General features: G+C 37.0%; 1 protein-coding gene across 1 annotated transcript in view; it reads left to right on the forward strand.

The window, feature by feature from the left end:
• Positions 1–846: 846 nt before the first annotated feature.
• The window catches only part of NUP133 (nucleoporin 133), a 30,083-nt gene continuing 10,256 nt past the window's right edge, over positions 847–20,673 (forward strand). Inside the window, exons 1-19 of the mRNA XM_014875179.2 lie at positions 847–1,090; positions 2,252–2,370; positions 3,172–3,275; positions 4,304–4,411; positions 5,952–6,083; positions 6,473–6,643; positions 7,258–7,413; positions 7,510–7,580; positions 8,093–8,240; positions 9,086–9,233; positions 9,860–10,017; positions 10,755–10,846; positions 13,058–13,221; positions 14,685–14,779; positions 14,893–15,117; positions 16,109–16,231; positions 16,692–16,791; positions 17,755–17,997; positions 19,200–19,333. Of these exons, the coding sequence (XP_014730665.1) occupies positions 906–1,090; positions 2,252–2,370; positions 3,172–3,275; positions 4,304–4,411; positions 5,952–6,083; positions 6,473–6,643; positions 7,258–7,413; positions 7,510–7,580; positions 8,093–8,240; positions 9,086–9,233; positions 9,860–10,017; positions 10,755–10,846; positions 13,058–13,221; positions 14,685–14,779; positions 14,893–15,117; positions 16,109–16,231; positions 16,692–16,791; positions 17,755–17,997; positions 19,200–19,333 (2,676 nt within the window). The 5' untranslated portion in view covers positions 847–905. The remainder of the gene's footprint in view (positions 1,091–2,251; positions 2,371–3,171; positions 3,276–4,303; positions 4,412–5,951; positions 6,084–6,472; positions 6,644–7,257; positions 7,414–7,509; positions 7,581–8,092; positions 8,241–9,085; positions 9,234–9,859; positions 10,018–10,754; positions 10,847–13,057; positions 13,222–14,684; positions 14,780–14,892; positions 15,118–16,108; positions 16,232–16,691; positions 16,792–17,754; positions 17,998–19,199; positions 19,334–20,673) is intronic.

Here is a 20,673-nt window from a genome sequence, read left to right on the forward strand (position 1 = left end):
AAGCCTTACAGCCTTGAATCTATTATCAAAGAACACATTTTTGAAAAGTTATGCGATTTTTAAAATATATTCTTAGTTACTTTTATCTTAACTGATTTGCTTTGTTGATAATATACATTCAACTCCTTCCCCAAGAGAATGGGACATACTTACCTTTTGAAAGCTTTTTCATGTAAACCAATGCTATTGAGCATTTCGTTCCCCTTGAAGGCTAAAATTTAGTTTAATACCATAGAATAGCTATAGTGGATGGTTGTTATTTACCAGAGATGTGAAACATGCCAAGGTTTGCATGGACTATGGTTTTGTGTATCCATTCATTTAATTAATTAGAATTTGGGGACAAACACAGGTATGCACAGGGTGTTTTAAAGATAAGGCAACTCTTAGTGAAAAATAAGTAATTCCAAATGGTCTCTAACAGCTGCTTTTTGATCATATTCAACCTTTCCCTGCTCCAGCTGCTTAGTGCCAGCTAACTGAACTCATGAACGCATGAACTCAGTGAGGAAAAGTACCCAAATCCACTCTTGTGAATCCTTCTGGGAAGGTCCCGAAAGACCGAGCACAGCTTCAGGAACACCTGAGGGAGAGGCCCGTGTCTCGCTTTGGCGCTGTGGGCGGGCAGCGCCCAGGAGGAGCCCGAGCCGCCATTCACCCCCTGGGGGCCGGGCCAGTTGCCCTGCACGGCTGCCGCGGGGTTTCCGCCGCTCCCCGGCAGGGGTCGCGCCGCACTCGGATGCGCTCGGCTCTGTTCGGCTCCACCCGGTGCGGTTCGGCTCCTCCCAGCCCCACCAGGTCGCGCTCGGCTCCGTTCGGTTCCCGCGCGGCCCCGCCCCGCGGTGACGCGCTCAGCGGGCGCCTGGCGGGAGCGCGGCGCCCGCGCCGCTCCCGCATCCACAGCCATGTTCCCGTCGGCTCCCGCCTCCCCGCGGACCCCGGGCGGATCGGCCCGCAGGAACCTCGGCAGCGCCGCGCCCAGCCCTCTCTCCCGGCCGGGCGGCAAGAAGGGCCTGCCCGTCGTGGCGGCTGCCGCCTCGCCGGTGCTGTTCTCGCCGGCGGCGCGGAGGAGCGGCTCCCTCTCGGCGCGGTGAGTCCCGCCCCTCGCCCCACAGCCGGCCTAACAGCAGTTGTGAGGTGCTCGGGCCAGTGTGGGTTACATTACAGTACTGTACAGCAAAGCCGTAAATATACGGTACCACGTGTTCAGCGTTATGAATACATACCTCTTACTGGGTTTTGAATTCGCGGGTTCCTCAGATATGTCCCTGTGTGATACAAGTATGATGTATGAAAATAATAAGAACTTCTGTATTTAAAAAGAAGGTAAAATAGTCAAAGTTCAGGCATTTCACACCCTCTCCTCTCCCCAGCTTCTTCCCCTGTCTTCTCCCTTTCATATGGATCAAAACTGAGTTACAGCATGAGTCCCAGATCAGTTTCAGGCTTCATAATCTCTTTTCTCAGGAGCAGCTATTTGTTGTGTTGTTGAGATAAAGAGAATCACCCATGTTCAGTTTTGGGGAACTTTTTTTTCAAGTCTGTTTAATAATTTTTGCAAACTGGATGTCGGGGTTGTCTACTAGCTCTGTATCAACTTCTGCCATTTCACACGGGGAGGTCTGAGACATCATTTCACTTGTGAGAAGGAAAAAGAGGGCAGTAACTTCCAAAAGCAGACAAATTTGCCCACCTAATTGTGTTCAAAAGACAATACAGACCTCTACTGTTCCAGAGAGAGAAGGTGGGGAAAGATGCAAATCAGCTTTTATAAATGATACTGTGAAGCAGGTGGGAAATTCAGTCTCCACAGCCAACTAAGGGTGATGGAAGTGCTGTTGGATCCAAGCTGCCATGAGTGTTTACAGTGTTGCAGTGCACACTGCCCAGCAGTGCCAGAGTTAGGGATGGAAGTAGGCCCTGCAGTCAGGGAAGAGCTTTTGCTGAGCTTCTTCTGACAGTCCGAATGTCTTTATTCTGTAGATAACCAGGGTATGGAGAAGCTGAACAGTGAGTTTGTTGCTGGTGGAGTAATGCATGTTCAAACTCAGTTCTTAAAAATGAAGAATCTGAGGATAGCTAGGAACTTGTAAGGAAGCCACCAAATTATTGCTTTAGGTGGTGTTCCCTTTGGAAGCATCTTTATTTTACATAAATCTCTTTCTAAATAGATACTCATGAAATAAATGTCTGCTGAAACTGATGAAGAAACAATAAAAAGTTTACAGTTAACTTTTTGTTTTATTTTAAGAGCGACTCCTACTAGAGTTATCCAGCTTCCTACAGCAACTGAGACTATTAACTATGATGTTAAGGCTTTTGGATCCTCTCTGCCTGTTAAGGTTATGGAAGCCCTGAAGAAGGCTGATGGTAAGAATTATGTTAGTTTTCTCCATGAAAATTGACAGGTGAGAGAATTCTTAACATGTCATTAATGCCGTTGAAATACTGACTTTGCAAGGGAAGCTAAAATGTCTGTGCCTTGCTTTGAATCCAACCTGGTTATCTATGTAACAATAATTATAATAATACCCATGTGGGTGTGAATGCGTGGAAATATCCTTCAGGTGCTGCTAATGCAGTTTATTGTAAAAAACCCAGGGTATAACGAAAGCTAATAGTAGATTTTTAGTAACTTTTACATATTGGTTCTTTATCACCTTTTTTACTTGTTTTGATTTTGCTGTGTCCTAGAGTGGATGCTTAATATTTTTCTTTATTTGAATTCCCATTTGTTACCTCTTCCAAAAGCAATAGTGATCAAATCTTTGCCTGAGTTCGCGAAATTGGTCTCCTAAACAATTTTTTCTCCGTGGATGAGTTTTTCTGTTGTAATAGATAAAAGAGGAACCAAATACGTATCTTTAAAATAACGTTAAAATTGTTGCACGATTTACAAAGCTATTGTAATCTGCTCTAAATAGATGGAAATGGGTTTTAGGGTTGTCTTTTCATTCTCAGAGATTGAGGGTTTATCAAAACAATTTTTAAACTAGATATAGTAATTCGATATGTTAATCAAATAGATGGAAATTCTAACATGGAAACTAATTTAATGGAAAATATTTCTTATTTTCATATAAGAATGAAAGTTTATTGATTTAAAGGTTATTCTGCAATCAAAGTGTTTTAAAAATCTGAATGCTTTAAAAAAGTTACTTTTTTGTGTAGCTGATGACCAGCTGAGCGTTCAAGTGGATGAAAGTGGATGGGCCTGGCTGGTTCATAAGGAGAGGCTGATTATTTGGAAGATCGGTCAGTCTGCAGTAGCTAAGGTAATGGAAGGACCAAGATGGAAAGTCTGTATTTTATGCCATTTCAACTAGTTATGCAGTTATGGGATTGGGTTTTTTTTCAGCTGGAGTTTGTCTGATTTTCCCCCAAAAGCAGCAGGATTTATATCAAGTCATGCTAATAGCAGTAACTGAAACTCAAGCTTTTGAGAGACCTTATAATTTTTATATTCCTCTCTTCAGTTTTATTTGTCATCTTGACACTAAGGTTAATTCTTTATATTTTAATGTGTGTGGCTCTTAGGTTAGATAGTCTTGATAAAGCTTATTTTGATAATTAAAATCTAGTTGATGTGTTACAGATTGGTTTAGATTATTCTGGGACCAATTTTCAATTTGCAACATACCCCAAAACCACAGGTAGTTTTAGAGGTACTATACATATGTTTCACCTGGATTTCTTAGGTCAAGAATTTTTGTATCTTCTCTGGACAGTGTTTCTTTCAGCATCGTTTCAGTAATTGTTGGTCAGAAAATCTGTAGTTACAAAATCAGTTTCTTTCAATCAGGACATGTTAATTATACAGGTCCTGCACTTACAGGGGAGTGTCATGTATACACGTTCTACTTGGAAAGATTTTACAAGGGATTAAAATTTTTCTGGTTGTTTAACTTCAAGGGCGTAGGGGAGTGAGGAGCATTTCCCCTCTCTACCCTATTAGTACCTAATAAGCTTTCTCAAGCGTTTCTAGTTTAATTTTTTTAGAATATTGTATTAAGGAATAGTCAAATAATCTCCAGTAGAAATAATCCAATATTGTAGTGTTGTGGGAAGCACTCAGAAATAAAGAAAACCAGTGATATTTGAAAATTTGAAGATGTGTTTTAGCTGTTTGCTGGTTGTGACAACCTTGTTGAAATTGTTTTGTGATTTTTTTTGTTTCCTTACACAGTGTCTGGGTTATTTGAAATGTAATTTTTAGCAGAGTCAAAAGTCTAAAGATTTTGTGGCAGAGGAATAAGTTCTTCCAGTCTCATATTTATTATGACATCTTTTTTTTTTCTTCCAGTTATCTCTGTGCAAGGAATTGCAGCTGCCACCCAGTGACTTCCAATGGAGCTCTAATTTAGCAGCTATATCTTGTCTCAATTCTTCAGGTGAAGCACCTTCTCTTCAGGTGATCAAATTTTAAATTTTAGAGTTTAAAAGCACCTTGAGAATAACTTTGAATATATCCTTTTTAATCAAAAGGATATATTCGAAGTATTTGAAAGCATATGGTGGTATGCTATCTATTCAAAAGGTCAGGATTGATAGTTAGCAGTAAATACTTTTGAAGCAAACAGACTTCTTCTGGTCCCTTTAAATTGCACCATGTGCATCTTATAGGATCAGATGAAGTAATAGTTTTCCCAAGGATTACTTAACATGCTTTCATAACAAACAAAAATACAGTAAACTAAGAGGTGTTGTGTTAAGAAATACCAGGGCAATCAAAAGTGGGGTCTGACCAAATGCAGTTTAAGTGCTGGCTGAAAACGTTGTTCAGTGAATTAATTCCCAGTTTCCATAAAGGAGAGGCAAACCCCAGTACCTTCCCTTGGCTGGCGTTTGTAAGGAAGCTGATGCTGATTGATTGGTTTCCTAAGTGGATTTTGTAAATTACTGTGCTAGTGGGTGAGGTTCAAAGATCGGTTGTGTTCTGAAAGTGTGTTAATGTGCCTACTGCTATCAATCATGAAAAGTACCTCTCATTTTTAGCTTAGATTTCAGCTAATATGTGTGGTGCTCTGATAAAACTAGCTAAGAAGCTGTCCTTGGAAGTAAGGAGCAGGACAGAATATGTAATAGGATCTTTTCTTTTGATTTGTTGTTGTGTTACTCCTCCAGATGATAAAAAGCAATCTTAGTATTTTGGGATTATCTCACAAAACCCGAAATGTTCTGACTTAGTAATATCCAGAGAAGTTTAAGAGGAAGTAATACACCTAACCCTAATACTTTATTTATTGTATTTTAAAATTTCATTGTTCTTTAGCTTGTGAACTGAAAGTCAGTGTCTACTAAAAAATTAGTTTGAAAACTCCAAGGAGCTCAATAACAGCTCCCAGCTACAGTTCTGTTGTTCTGTGATTTTTTTAACATATTTTTTAACAACCAGTAGATTAAGTATAATGCTTTCCTCTAAATCTCTATCTGAACAGTGTCTTGCTTCACACTTTTAGTTTGGTATCTGTGATTTCCTGAGTTACACTGTAGGTCTATGCATTTGAAGAGAAAAGCCATCATGTGATTTGATATTTCTCTTAAAGATATTAGAGCAGTTTCTTTGTTAAATTATAGTTGCATTTGAAGTCTTCCATAGTAGCTTTTAGCTCTTGGCATCTGAAATTCTCCACCGGCCCTTTTCTGTTTTACAGCTGTAGGTTTTGTTTGACCCTGAATTATCAGAAACAAGAAGCATAGAAAATATTCATTAGGAAAATAAACAATTATAACATTCCTTGCACGAATTAAGCTGTGCTGCAGAATGTTTTTGTGATTCAGTTTCAAGTTTGTCAGTGTGCATCTGTATGTACTACTTTTTTTACTACTTTCTCATGTCTTTGTCACCCACAATCTTGGTATAAAGTGACATGTTTTAGTTAAAGCTGCAGTCTAATTTAATATTATCATCATCATCTTGCTTGTTCTCTTAATTGCTTCTTCACTTCAAGTCTCTAGCAATAATGGTTGCTACCAGTGAAGGTTCTGTGCGCTACTGGCCCAATCTTGCACATGAAGGATCCTATACAGACACTTTCACAGACTTTGGAGGCTCTCTGTGCAGTTTCCTCACAGCAGTAAAGGTAAAACAGTATCATTTACATTAAAATACCGGTTTTATTCCTAATCTAAAGATGAAAAAGTATGCTCAACTTTATTAGTCTTATATTTGTAATAAATGTTGTGAAGGTAACGCTATTTTCTGTCATTAGATTCCAAGGATTATGTGAGAGTTCAGTTCTGTTATTTAACTGAAATTGAGTTTAACGGATAAAAATGTCACATGAAGCTAAGAAAATGAGTCTCTGCCAGTGCTAAGTGCCTGTGAGATATTTGTCTTTTTCTAAGGATGCCTTGTGTCTTGTTCAGCGTTTACACGTGTGAGCTGACATAAAGAATTTTAGCTGACAGTAGAGTTTTCTAGAATGTGATTTTAATTATTATTAATGTAGTTGCTTTCTCTTTTTGTTAGGGAGGAAGCTTTATTTTATCATCTTCCAGAGGTCAGCTAGTCCGGTTGATACCTGATAGTTCTGGCAAGATTCATCAACATGCCCTGCCACATGGGCAGGGCATGTTTTCTGGAATTGGTAGAAAGGTTTCCTCTCTCCTGGGTATATTGTCTCCTGGAAATGATGCTGTGGTAAGCTTGAGAAAGATTCACCTTCTTTAATTTCTCTTTGTAATTTCTAGCCTGTGTTTAAGAAAGGGATAAGAAAAGGTTGTATATGTGATGACAAAAAAAGACAAGACTCACTCAGCTCATTTGTTACTTATATTTCTTTGAAATTTGAAACAAAGACGGAAACCAGATAAATCTGTATGTTTTGTGAAGGCAAATGCTGGCTTACTCTTTAGCTCTGAACAAAAGGAGACTTTGCACTAATAGTCCTTCCTGGGGAATGTGCAATGGTTGCATGTCCTATCCCTTTCTAGTGACAACTTCATTACTAATTGAAGAAACCAGCCTGTAATTCTTCTCTTCTGATTTAGCACTGCTAGGGGTTGATGATTGGGTTTTGTCAATGAACTCCACAGAAGTTGGCAGGAAGTACAAGAAATGTATTTAGTACAGATGTTTTTTCATCTATAACATAAGACTTCTCTTGGAAGTTATCATAATGCTCCTCTTGAGTTCAGCTTTTGTAGATTGCCCAAGGAAGTGACTCTTTGTGGACTGAGAGTGATTTAGATTATTCTATCCAAATATTCAGGCTCTCCTTTAACCTTTTTAGCTTTTTCATTTTTTAAATGCAGATTTCTAATGTTCTTTGGGATAGAGAGAGATCAAGCTTTTACATGCTAACAAGTTCAAATCTAAACAAATGGGAGATTGATGATTCATCAGAACGTTACATTCTCAGCTGGGATATCAACAAGATCCTGAAAGAACATATTACAGATGCAATTTGGGTAAGAGCCCGCCCAACTGGAAAGGGTTATTGTGTTTGTTTTAATTGATAGCCTGTTTATATACAGTTACACAACAGATGTATTTCGGTTTTTTAGGGATCTGAAAGTAACTATGAAGATATTAAAGGAGGAGTAAATATACAGTACATGGATTTGCAACAGAATCGGTAAGGAAGTGCACTTGCATCTGGTAAGACCTTCATAAGTAATTGCAATTTCAATTTCATTTTACTGGTGTGGAACTGTTGATAAAATAAGCACTTTATATTAGGTAATTAGGTTATCCTGTATTTCATGCTATCGTCTTTTACCTGATAATAATTCCCTTTACTTTTTTTAGTGTCATTTTATCAGGATTGTGTATTTGTTTTGTCTTGATTTTACAAAGACAAAAAATAAGCAATTGTAACTTGTTCCAGCAGATGCAGGGAATTTAGTATCTCTTGCATTTGATTTAATTGCATGAAATTACAACTGCCTTGGTTCAGATTTGTACTGCAATATGAATACTGCTAATAAAGAAGAACAAATAACATACTTTTTCTTTCTGAAAGAGTAAAAAATTGAACAATATCTAGTTGAGATTGTAGTTAGATTTTTTTTTTTTGAGTGGTAGTGTTTGAGCAAGTAAAGTATATAATAATCATCTCTCAATGGTGTGATATCTGTTGTTGAATAGTGATGGACTGGTCATACTTGCTGCAGCATGGCATCCTGGAGATCGTCCCTGTCTTGTCTACTACACTCTGATAACAGTAGAAGATAAAGGGTATCAGATGTCTGATGATGTTGTTGTGGAGGTCACACAATATAATCCATCTTTTCAGGTATGCTAATTGAGGTTCTGATACCAACTTAAAGTTCAGTGTTTCAGACTATTCCTGTACATAAATCATGTGTCAGGTTTTGTCTAAAGGAAAATCAGTTTCCCTTGGAAGTATGTATTTGTAATACTCTGAGGAAAATGTGTACCAGCATCTGTTAATGTTTATTAATAACTGTATGTAAAATTTATGCTTTACATTTTAGGTTATAAGATAAAACCCTCAAAAATAAGTCTAATCTGACTCCTACTGATTTATTTTAGTTTTTGTGCGTCTGTGAAAGTTTCTACTGAGTAATTTTAATCATATGCTCTTGTAATCCCTTTAGAACAGATCTCAAACTCTGAGACTCTTGTTACAGGACAAGGAATTATGAGATCTGTTTTTTGGTCCTTGCCAGGCAGCTGGCTTGCTGGCAGAGGAGGACACATTGGTTGTCTGTGGAATACATTATCTGTGCTGTGTTTTCTGGAAGCATAAACCTGGGGATTAGATTGCTTTGGTAAACTTGTACCACTCTTTCCTCTCTCCCCACTACCTGCAATGGCATTTTAAAGCTCAAAGATGGAAGAAGAGTGTGAAAACTGTTGAATAATTGATCTGTTTACTTATCTCTCCATGTGAAATTAGCATGAGTATAGTGCATATGAAAGGGGAAAAATCCCCAGGATCTAAAATTTTAGGGCAAATTAAAAGCGATTTTGTTTGTTTTTTTAGGTTGTAAGTTACATCCATACTTCATTGTTAAAAATTCAAACAAGTTCAGGCAGCATGGATTATCATTTAGAATTTTAAATGTTTAAGGGATCAATTATATATGTGATGTTGTTTGTATTCAACACTTTCAGTCAGAAGATGAAGTGTTGTGCTGCCTGGTAGTCCCAGATTACTTCAGCCATGCTGCTTTCCTCTATAAGGAAGATGAAGTGTTTGCGTGTTCCACTGGAACTGGCAGAATTTCCTTACCACAGGAAAAAATCATATTTGGCATACAAGGTAACTTGCTATGTTTTGTTGGTACCTCCTAGTTCAATATTTTTACAGTATTTGGATATCTCAGAGAGCAGTGTCATACTTGTGTTCCTTTATTAAATGTTTCAAGTTATGGAGAAGTGCTGATGTGACATCCAGTATTGTTACTCTGCAGTGTTTCAAATTAAAATTAAGCAGATCCCTCTTCTTGCTATATGAAAGGATGGGAGTTTTGCTTGTGGGGCTTTTTCCTTGGTTTTTCTCTTTCTTAACATTCACTGTGGGTTGATTTTTTTCCTTGAAGTTAACTCAGTGCCAGTGTCTCTAAGTATGTCATCCATGACCTTCAAAAGTGTTTTCAAGTACAGCAGGAACGTTGGTCCTTAGGTAGAATTTGAATTAACTAAATCTTGAATTTTTTTCTTCTTTTCTTCTCCTTTCTTCCTTTTTTTTCCCCCTCCCAACACTTGCAGTATCTAGAAGTCTACATCTAGAGTAGCAAATAGTTCCACAGTTTTTCTAAGTCAGGTGCAGTTATCCATAACTGTTGGTTGGTTAATGAAAAAAGTCAATAATTATGAAACTTTTATGTTTTGGTTTTAAAATAAAGTGGTAATTATCTGCTTTTTTTTTTCATCTTCTTATTTTAGGAGATAGTATTTTAGGAGCAGGTTCCTGTAATAGCCTTCCCATCTTCTTTGCCAAAAAAAGTGGACTTCTCACTATCTTGTCCAGGGAAAATACTTCTGTGCTTCCTGAAGACCTTGAGGATGCCCTGTCCTCTTCTATTGCTGGACCAAGAAGTGAGGTAATGGTTATTTGCTTCCTAATTGAAAACAGGGTAGAAATAAAGTGTTTTTTTATGTCACTTATGAATTTTCACTGTGGAAATCCTGGCTTGTTTGGGTTTTAAAGTTTTTTTAAAATAGAGACTCAAATACTTGTGGTGAAGGCAGTTTTCAAAACAAAAATTTTTACATCTGCCTGTTTGGGTAGCTTTTTTTGTTTTCCTTTGTTTCACAGTTGAAGTTTCTACTAAATTTGCATTTTTTTCCTTGTAGATGTGTTGCTGTCTATCACTAGGCCTAATACAGTACTGTAATCAGTTGTTATTATTAACTAGTATTTTAGTGGAAGGCCTTTGTGTGATTGGTCTGATGAAACTGTGTTTTTCTTAACAAACTAATTTCCAGTTAAGTTTGTTTGCAGTTAAACTGTTTTTGTGGATGATAGTACTCAGGGATACCTTCTAGTTACTGCCAAAAGGGTGGGTTTGAATCTTCAAATAATTATCGTTAGAAAATATGATGGGTAGAATGAGTTGGTTTAAGTTCCTTTGCAGATGGTGTGAATTTTGGTGAAACGTCTGTGTGACTTTGATTGTAACGTATCTTAGAGGTTTATGTTTGACTTAATAAACACATCTGCTTCCAGGTGATGATTTTGTTTTAAATCTGCGGCATTACTACTTAAAAAATTTGTTTTCATTTCATAATGAAGATTAATATTTGTCTTTCAGCTGAAGTTTTTATTTTGCATTTTCAGAGTCCTGCATTTGATGCAACTGGTAGGCTAGAAATTGTAGCTCAAGAAGATAAAACCAAATTACTGAAAGCTGCTTTTCTACAGTACTGCAGGTAGAAGTTGCATTTCATTTTTGAGACTTTAATTGCTGTTTTTGGAGGCACTCTGGTATTTGAATAAGAGATTGTCTTGGTTAGGATATTCCTGTGCTATTTCAGTTGTAGATATTTTAACGACACACATCTTTACTAGGAAAGCCTTGAATACACCATGGGCTAGTGAAGAGGAATATGTGCTGGAAAGGAGCAGACTTCTGTAATCTCAATCACTTGCCACATACTCTGTGTAAATTTTCTGGATACATTTGTGCCAGTGAAACAACTTTCAACTGTATTTTGATTTCTTTATTCTTTAGTAAGTGGTGTTTCGTTGTTGAAAAAACTTTTTCATCCTCATTTTTATTTGCCTGTTTTCAGTAATACCTTTGAATATATTTATGGCCACGAAGATTAACTGGTATGACAGACTTTTGGCAGGATGACTTATCTTTTTTTTAAGATTGGCTGATACGGAAGAATGAGTAGAAAAAAAATACCCTATTTGTCAAACTGTCTTGATTACAATACTTGGAATGTGGGAAGGCATGTGGTGTTCCTGAAAGTTTCATGTTGAGATGTGTGATGTAAACAAAGGAGGAAAAGGAGAAAGAAGAAGATAAACAGATCTGTAGGGTTAGATTAATTCTATTTAGAGGGGTTTGTTTTCAATATTTATGTATTTAAAAATAAAACAAACAACCCACAAACCCTCTTAAGACTATTCTCCTAAAGAGTCTTAAAACCTGGAAAGAACAGGTTTAAGATAATGAGAGGTAAGAGTGCTATTGCCATAGAACTTCATGAGAGGTAAAAGATAATAAAGGGGATTAGGCACAGAGGATGAAGGATACCAATAAAAGATCTGTAAAACAAGATCTGTCTCTAAAAATTTAGACAAATTCTGCATGTGTTCCGAAGTGTCATTAAACAGAAGTGCTGCTGAAGATGTCTGGAGTAGCTGTGGTCTGAGAGCAGTTAACAAACATGATGTCCTTCAGGATGTGTACAAGGAGGTTGGAAACAGAAGGAAGTGGGAGGAAGTAAGGAAACAGCATGAAACTTGGGAGATATTTCAATAAAAATCTAGGTTATATTTATGAAACTAGAAGAAAATAATAACTTTATGTATATAGTAGTTATTCTGAATGTTTTTCCAGAAAAAAATAGTCTGATAACATGAATGGAGCAGTCTTCCACAGAACAGATGTAGCAGTGGCTTGTCCAGATGGCCAGTGAATTGATGCAGACCAAATAATGGAAGGTTGTGCAGCCACTGGAAGTGTAAAGGGAGCTCTGGCAGCTTTACAGACCTAGTGATCTTTAGAGGGGATAGGAAGTTCTATGGAAAGATCAAGTTGACCCTCTCTGAAGGCACATCATGATTTGAAGGAGCTAATAAAGCCCCAAGTAATTTCCTTAGAAACACATCCTTCTGGGTAGTAAAGATAGGCCTTTCTTTTTTAATAGAAGATCCAGTATATTCCAGTTTTTCAAAAGTATTCTTTAGTTTACCATTGTGCAATTTCTGGATGCACTGCTGGGTTGGGTTTGGTTTTTTTAATTATTTTGTAGACATCTTGGTCATGTAAGTGTTCACACTGAAATTTTAAGGAAAAATATAAATACTTCCAGTATTGGACTCACAATATCCCATGTCAGTTGGAATGCTATAATTTTTTAGTCACAAAATCATATCCCTGGGTTTTGTGTATATTGCATAATTCTTACATAGAAGTACAACTTCATACCTTGGAGGTCTGTGTTTGGTTGCTTCTTGGTCTTTTACTTGCTGCTATGAATAAGAGAGGATTCTTTGAAATTATAGGAAATAAAAATAATGCATAATATTTGCTGAAGCATTTTCCTGAGAGCTTTTACCAGCTTCCCCTCTATTGCCATTAGTGGGAGTGATTGAGATAATTTTAAAGTAAGTAATAGAAATTTATTGACTTAACTACCAGATACGTCCAGGCTTAGCTCTGTGTGATGAGTCTTTTCTCTTAAACAATAATAGTAGAGGTAATAAAAAAGTGTGCTTTGACTCCTGGCTCATGCTTTTTTAATTTATAAGTTGTGCGGCCTACTTGGTTTTAAGGATTTGGATTACCTTTTATCCACAGTTAGTTTAGAGAGTGCAAAAAATGCTTGGTGTTAACTGAGGGGTTCTTTTTTCTATAATCCTGTCAGCTGATTTTTATTTAGCATACTTTGTTTCATTTATTTCAGGAAAGATATAGTCAATGCACAAACCATGGTAATTGAGCTCTTTCCAAGTAATGCAGATCTGGATTCTGATGTTGAACTGGATAGAGCAGTGACTCAGATCAGTGTGGACTTGATGGATGATTACCCTGCCTCTGATCCAAGATGGGCTGAATCTGTACCTGAAGGTAAATGTAATGTGTTGGTTTTTGAGCTTTTTGGTTTGTTTTTTGGGTTTTTTTTGTTTGCTTTGTTTTGTTGAGGGTTTTTGTTGTCATTGTTCAGGGTTTTGTTTGTTAGGGGGTATTTTTGTTTGATTTTTTTTTCTAGTTTTGGGGTTTTGTTTTCTGAAATAGTATCTGTATCTGTAATATTCTATCCTATCTGTAATAGGTAACATTATACTTTAAGCTTTGCAAAGAAGGCATAGGTGTCCCTTACTGTCTACCACCACTAGATACATTTCCAGAAAGACTTAAAGATGCATCTTTTGCATCTTTAAACTTGCAGTCTGCTGTGATTAGTTGACTTCATACGGTAAGCACAAACAGCAAAGAAAGCGTATTTCTGAGAAGGGTACTTGTGTGAGGATCAGGTGTTGTCACTTTAGTATTTCCATGATTCCTTGTGTAGTTTTGAATCATTTTCCGAAGAGTAGATGTGTTAAGAGAGAGAGCTTATTTGTTCATTCTTAGCCTTTTTGTCAGTGTGACTGCACAGCTTCTGGTCACTTCGGATCCTGGGTAAAGTGAGCTCGTATTCCTTTCCTCTGGGACTTTGGTATTTATGTCTGCCTGAAAGAGAACTAGAGAAATTGGTTTATGAGTATTTGTTGTATATAAAGGATTAAAGCAGACATGTTGCAGCAAGAAACTTTTGTTCATGCTTTGGCGTCTCTTACAAGTTTTAATTTGAAAGTAGCCTCAAACCTCTAGGTGGCAGTTGCCAGTTACAGAGTAGAGGCTTAATTTGAAAGTTCATGTAAATAGTTACAGATGGATGATGTTTCCTGTTGTTGTTTGTGTGGGGCATCAGATCCTCGCTATTTTCTGAATCAACTTTATTTTTAATTTGGCAGTCTGTCTGTGTTTATTCCTGACTAAAGCCAGAAATGAAAATTGATAGCTTCTTGGAAATTGTCTTGCTAATTTTGCTTAGTGATAGCTCTTCCAAGTTTTCTGTCTTGATATTATAAGCACACTTAGTTTATACAAAAGGTCTGGGTGCAGAGTCAATTAGATCTGAATGCCTGTTAACGCTGTAGTTTCTAGTAGCTGTAGTCTAGGGCATAATAAATTTAGCAATAGCTAGTCTACCATGAGGATAAAAATACAAGTCTGAATACCACTAAAACTAGAATATGCTCGTGAGCTGCTATTTTAGCAGCATAATGAATTGAGTATTTCAGAATAGTACTGGTCTAAAGATACTTTATTTCTTCTAAAAGCTTTACTTCAGCCATGATAGAGTTAAAAAAACAGATTAAAAAGAACATGGTAAGCAGTCTAAATGTGTGTGCATATACTGTAAAAAGTACCACTGTGGTACCACTATAAAAATTGACAGATCAGTTTATCTCGGAGACAAAAAACATCATTATCCAGAAATAAAAATATCAAGTGTTCTGACCTAAGATTTTACTTTTTTTCAGAAGCAACTGGTTTCAGCAACACATCTCTCATTCTTCTTCATCAGCTAGAGGATAAGACCAAAGCACACTCCTTCTTCATTGAGTTTCTTCATCAGGTAAGTCCTCCTGTTCTTTTGGTATCAGCACACACAGTTTATTACGTTGTCTTGATTCCTCTAGAACACTGTTTAAAGTGCATGGGGTCTTTTTTTTTTTTTTTTAATAAAAGGTTGGTGCATTTGAACGTCTGGGCAGTTTTCCAGTGCGAGGAATGCCGATGGCCACTCGACTGTTGCTCTGTGAGCACGCAGAGAAACTGGCAGCAGCTGTTGTTCTCAAGAATCACCACTCTAGGCTGCCTGAGCTGGTGAATGCTGCTATACTGATTGCATTAAACAAAAGGGAATGTGATGTTCCACCAAGCCTTACCCCTGCTGATGTGTTCTTCAGGGAGGTAAGAAACCTGTTCCTGAATTACTGTGTAGCCTTGCATGTGATAAATGTTACAGTGCTTTGAAATGTACTTTGAAACTTTTCCCTGTAAAACTGTAAAAATCAATTCAACTTTGCACAACTACCCTTTAAATAGGGATAATGTGCTAGTATTTTCCTCACTTCAGTGTATGTATTTTTTTGCATCTGCAGCTGAAACATGAATTCTGACAAATTTTACGTAGCAGAAGTAAAGCTGTTACAATTTCCAACTACCCAACATGGATAAGCAATGAAAAAGACAACTGAAATTCTCTGACGCATAAGAAGATGCATACTAAATTATAATTTTTAGGAGATGAACTGAAGAACATGAAGCTTTCCAGATAGGAGAGCTGCTTTGATGAGCTGTCCTGGATGGAACTGAATTAATTCAGTCGCTTACAATTTTTGTCCTCTCTAACATTAGTCAAGCTAAGTTAATTCTCAGTTTATGCTGCGTTCCAGTCAAGTGCTCCGTCTTTATTTCTTTCTTCCTTCTTGAGAAGAACTATGCACAAAACGTCTATTCTTAGGAAGTTTTTTATTGCGGAGAACAATAGTTGCTAAGGACGAAAAATAAATATAAAAGAAAACAGAAATTATAGTCTGCTATTTTAAAGCAGATATGTTATCCAGTATACCATATCTAACAAAGATTCTGCTGCCAAATATTCCAGAAGATGATGGAGGAGTATGCTTAATGAAAGTGTATGGAATTGTCTTCAGAAATGAGGATTATTTTTTTCCTTTTCCTCTCAGGTTTAAGTGTAGAAAGAATTTATTTAAAGTATTGTATGAATTATAAGCTGGTGATCTCATTATGCATTAGGGTAGTTGATACCTTTTAAATTTTTGGTTATTTATGTCGTTTATACTAATGTACTTAATTTTCTAAACAGCTCTTGGCTTTTAGGTATCAGCTGATAGTGGACATGTTTGTGTTCAATGTAACTTTTCTTTCTGTCTTCAAGGTATCCCAGATAGATTCCATCTTTGAATGCTTATTAGAAGAGGAGGAACAAATCCTGAAAGATATGCCTATTGAATCAATTGAGTGGGCCCAGATAGTTGTCAATGTGAACAACATCATTAAGGTACAGAACTGCCATAACCAAGATGTTTGTGGGAGGAGAAGATAAACATTGAAGAGCACAGAACAAGTGGAGTGTAGCACATCCAAGTTACTGGCATGAGAAGAGAATGTGCTTTTCACTTGTCCAAATACAGGAAGGAAATTCCAGGAAGGAAAAGATAGCCTTGGGCAGAATTAGGGGCATTCCTTTTCCTCCTGAGCCACTATTAAAGATAATTTGAGAAGTTGCAGCTTTGTTGAAAGTTGTGAATCATGAGTATGTAGCAAAGAGTGAAGAGCTCGTTTTTGCGCACTGAGGTTTCTTGCTCAGTCAGTACGTCCCTTTTTGTTCAACTGAGCAAGTGGTGTAGAAAGAATGCAGATATTAAAAGAACATTTCAGAATTACAAAATGCAACATCTTTTGTGGGCTGTGTATACTGAGGTAGACTTTAAAATACTCACATCCTTCTCTTTCAATAGGATATGCTACAAGCTGCCTGTCAGTATCGTCAGTCTAGAGCCTCTTTATATAAAACAGGAGAACTTCCAGAAAGAGAACCTGAATACATTCCATGGACAGGTGAGAAAATACTATTATGAGTTCATAAGTTTCAGAACACATGAATTTCAGTCTGAATTTTAAACTTACTGTTGAAAGCTGCTACAGAACTGTCAGTGCAAGTAAGTGAAAATGGAGTTTTCATTTGGAGAATGGAATGGGATGAATCAATGAACACTTAGTTTGTCCAATACTGATGATGTTTTTTTTAAAATTTGCATTGCAAATTTGGCTATAAAACCACAAGTTTGGGAAACAAAACTAATTTTAGAATTTTTATAATTTTTATTAATGCATTCTGGTTGGCAAATCTGTGTGGTAACATAACATTAAAATAAATAATAAAATACGATCTATAGCTGTTTTAAAAGGACTGATGATTCTCTGCTTGCATAAATATGTTTTGTTTTGATGGTTTAATAGTGTGAAAAGCTATCAGAACAAATGTTCTCAGAAGCAAGCACTTTCCAGTTGGTGCTTAAGCTTCCTTGTAGCCTTTACATGTAAAACACATTAGTTTAGTTCTTCCAAGACAAAAGTCTTGCAATCCATATTCCTCCTCACAAAAGCAGGGCTCATGCAAACTCTTTTGCTCTTGTGTTTTGATTACTATAGTGAAGGATTTAAATCATGTTAACAGAAGTTGCCTTTTCCTTGTGTATATGCTCTTACTTTGCTTAGAAATAGTAGAAGTAATTCTTTTCTTCTGGAAAAAGAGCTGATGTTGGTAGTTGGCAGCATAGATCTGCATAGCTCAGGCTTTTTGTGTGCCACCTCTTGGCCCAGTTTAATGTGTAAAAGTAGATGGGAGTAGTTTATTGCAGGGGTGGAGTGATGACGGATTACTTTGATTTTCAAACTGAAAACATCTATTAGCTTTTTACGCTCGTTTTTTTTTTTTAATTGCACATAGTAATGTTTTTCTTGTGCTTTGCTGTGGCGATTGGATTTTTGCTTTAACGTTCCCTATGCTGTTTTCCCAAGCCTCCAGCGGCCTTCGCGCAGCAATAACGCGTCAGCACGGCGTCATCCTGAAGGTGGTGTATCCCCAGGTGGACAGCAACCTCCGCAGCGTCGTGGCCGAGCAGCTGGTGGCACTCCTGGATTGCTTCCTGGATGGCTACGTGGCTCAGCTGAAGTCTGTGGATCGCCTGGCTGATCAGGAGCGGTACAGCAGCGTGGAAATGGAATATGTTCAGAAAAGATCCGAGCTCTTGTCCCCTCTCCGTGAGTGCTCTCCATGTTCTTGAAAGCCAAGATTAAATGGTCCATTCGATGAGGAAATTGCACCAATTTGATAGAGTAATTGGCATCTGTGTGTGAATTCTGCTTGCTTTACACAGTTGCTTTCAGAGTGCAAACGACTGGTTTATGATTTAATGAGATAATTACAAAATAAAAGTAGATTACAAGTTAGCATCCAGGACTGCACTCCATGTGTGTACCTCCTATTAGACACCTGGGTGCTTGAATTTTTGTTGTCTGCTAACTTGTTAAATTTTTCTGGCAGGATTTTATCTTGCACTGCCTGGCTGAAACTAGCCTGTAAATGGATTCTAAATATTTATATTGTGGCAAGTAGAGATAAACCTATATGCCTGAAAGCTTGTTTGGTGTTTATCAGTGAATAGTTACTTTTTGAATCCCGATTATTAAATAATTGTACCCATTGTGTAATGTGTTGCATGCAGTCAAGTCCTGAATGGGTAAGCTGTAGAAAAGTTCCTTTTTAAAATGGAAATAGGTTGGTGTAAATGCATTTTGGTAACTTTGGAAAGTTTTGTTTTGTTTTTTTTACTGAAGTAAAGTATATAAGTAGAACAATCTAATGATAATTTTTGAGCATTCTTAGAAAAAGCTTCATAAAATTATCATTGTCCATTTTCCTGACATCCATGGTCTCTGTTAGCTTATAAATAGATTTTTTTATCATTATGTTCAATCTAAGGTTCATATTTCCTTACAAACAAAACTAAATTTTCTCCTGACTCTTACATATTTAACTGAACAAAAAGAAAGATTCTAAGTAGCTTCTCTTTAATGCACGCCCAATTGTCCTTATTAGTCTTGTACTTTTTCAAAAGCCTATGGCTGCTGCTTTTTTGCTTTGTGTATTTGTAGCTGTTATTGTAGATGTTAAGTCATGGGTGGAATTCCCTCCCCCAGTGCAAAAAGCAGATGATGCTACCTTCCAGAGGAAATAGAAGACATGATGCCATTTAATATTCCCTTTTTCCCTCTTGTGCTGTGGGACAGAGGTGGTAGGTCTGTGAGCGTGCTTGTGCGCAGGAGATATATGCAGGAGGGGAATGTTCCTTTGGGAATGTGGAGGATGTCCTCGATGGCAACACTTGAAACTTGTTTTCATTTTTCTGGTCTCAGACAAAGGTGAGCTTGTTTGATTAAACTTATTTTTCTTGGTTACTTAGTTTCCCTGGGACAGTACCAGTTGGCAGCTGCTTTAGCAGAGAAGTACTGCGACTTTGATATCCTGGTGCAAATGTGTGAGCAGACAGACAACCAGGCCAGATTACAACGCTACATGACTCAGTTTGCAGATCAGGCAAGTGTCTTCTATTTCCTTTAGACAGTGTTTTATAATACGTTTGCACCTGAAATGTTGCAAAAGTTATTCTTTCTGGAGTTTCTTTTCGTGGTTTTTTTAACGCATATGTAATTATGTATACATACGGGGGAATGTGGAGAATTGAAATCAATATTCACTGTAAAATATTCAGTGGAGTATTTTACATTGGGAAGGCAAAGCTAGCCACCAGAAATAAAGGTACTACGTATATGGGCAGTGCCTTTTCATGGGACTTTTTTGTGCCCCAGACAATATTTTCTCACTCTTAACATTTTTGTGACTTCTTCACTCAGATGCTGTTGTCATTACACTGTTGTTTTATTAAACACAATATAAAATGGAGGATAATTTCCAAAAGAGATGAAATTGTTAAATATATAAATAGAAAAGTAATTTATGTATAAATATGAAAGTAGTTAGGAAGAGTGGGAGGGTAGGGCTGTTGCTTTGGGGTTTTCTGCATTATCCTGCTACTTCTTTGTCGGACAGTTTTTTCCACTGTCTGTTAGGATAAAAACTAAGTGTGCTGAAATACTAGAAAGCTTAAGGAAAAGGTGATTGAGATTACTTGAAATGTGTGGGACTGGAATGAAAGAGTCTTAATTTGAGAATTAGTGAGATGAATTTGTTTAGCTTTCCACAACTACTGGGGAAAGAGAAATCCTGCAGGTTACACGTGTCGTACATAAAGTTTGTTTTAATAACAAAAGCCAGAAGTATCAGTAATAGACAGGAGTTATAGCAAACTTTTTAAATAGTGCATCTTAAATACTTGGGCTGACTGTCAAAGGGGATAAATTATCTTTTTTTTTCTCTCTTCACATGCTTTATTTTAAAGGGGAAATGTAAAACTTCCTGAAAAGAAGTTAGTGTGGCAAATGTAGAGCTGAATAGATAAGTCTAATGGATAGACTGTCAGACTGATGGCCTCCTCAGACTTCATTTTTTAAATTGTTAATGTAATTTAAAAATTCATGTTACTCTAATATTGTCCTGTAAAGACTAAATTAAATCTCAAACAGAAATCTTGATTAGTTATTTCAGATTCAACTTTTTGAGGATAAAACAGGGTGTTTTTTCTCTTAAAAAGACAGATTTTTTTGAACAATGCCTGAGAGAAGGAAAGTTGCAGGTTACTTTGTAGGAGGGAATGTTTCACAAACAGCGACAGCTGAACTTGTTTATGAAAGGAAATAGTAAGCATGGAGTTTTGAGGGGAGGTAAAGGAGCAGGTCTGAAAATGAGATGAGAGGAATTGTAATTGATGTGATTCCTGTTCTTGTGTATTAACGTGAAGTATTTACTTTTGGCACTTC

Source organism: Sturnus vulgaris, chromosome 3 (genome assembly GCF_052056855.1).
Source record: "Sturnus vulgaris isolate bStuVul1 chromosome 3, bStuVul1.hap1, whole genome shotgun sequence".
Taxonomy (NCBI): Eukaryota; Metazoa; Chordata; class Aves; order Passeriformes; family Sturnidae; genus Sturnus; species Sturnus vulgaris.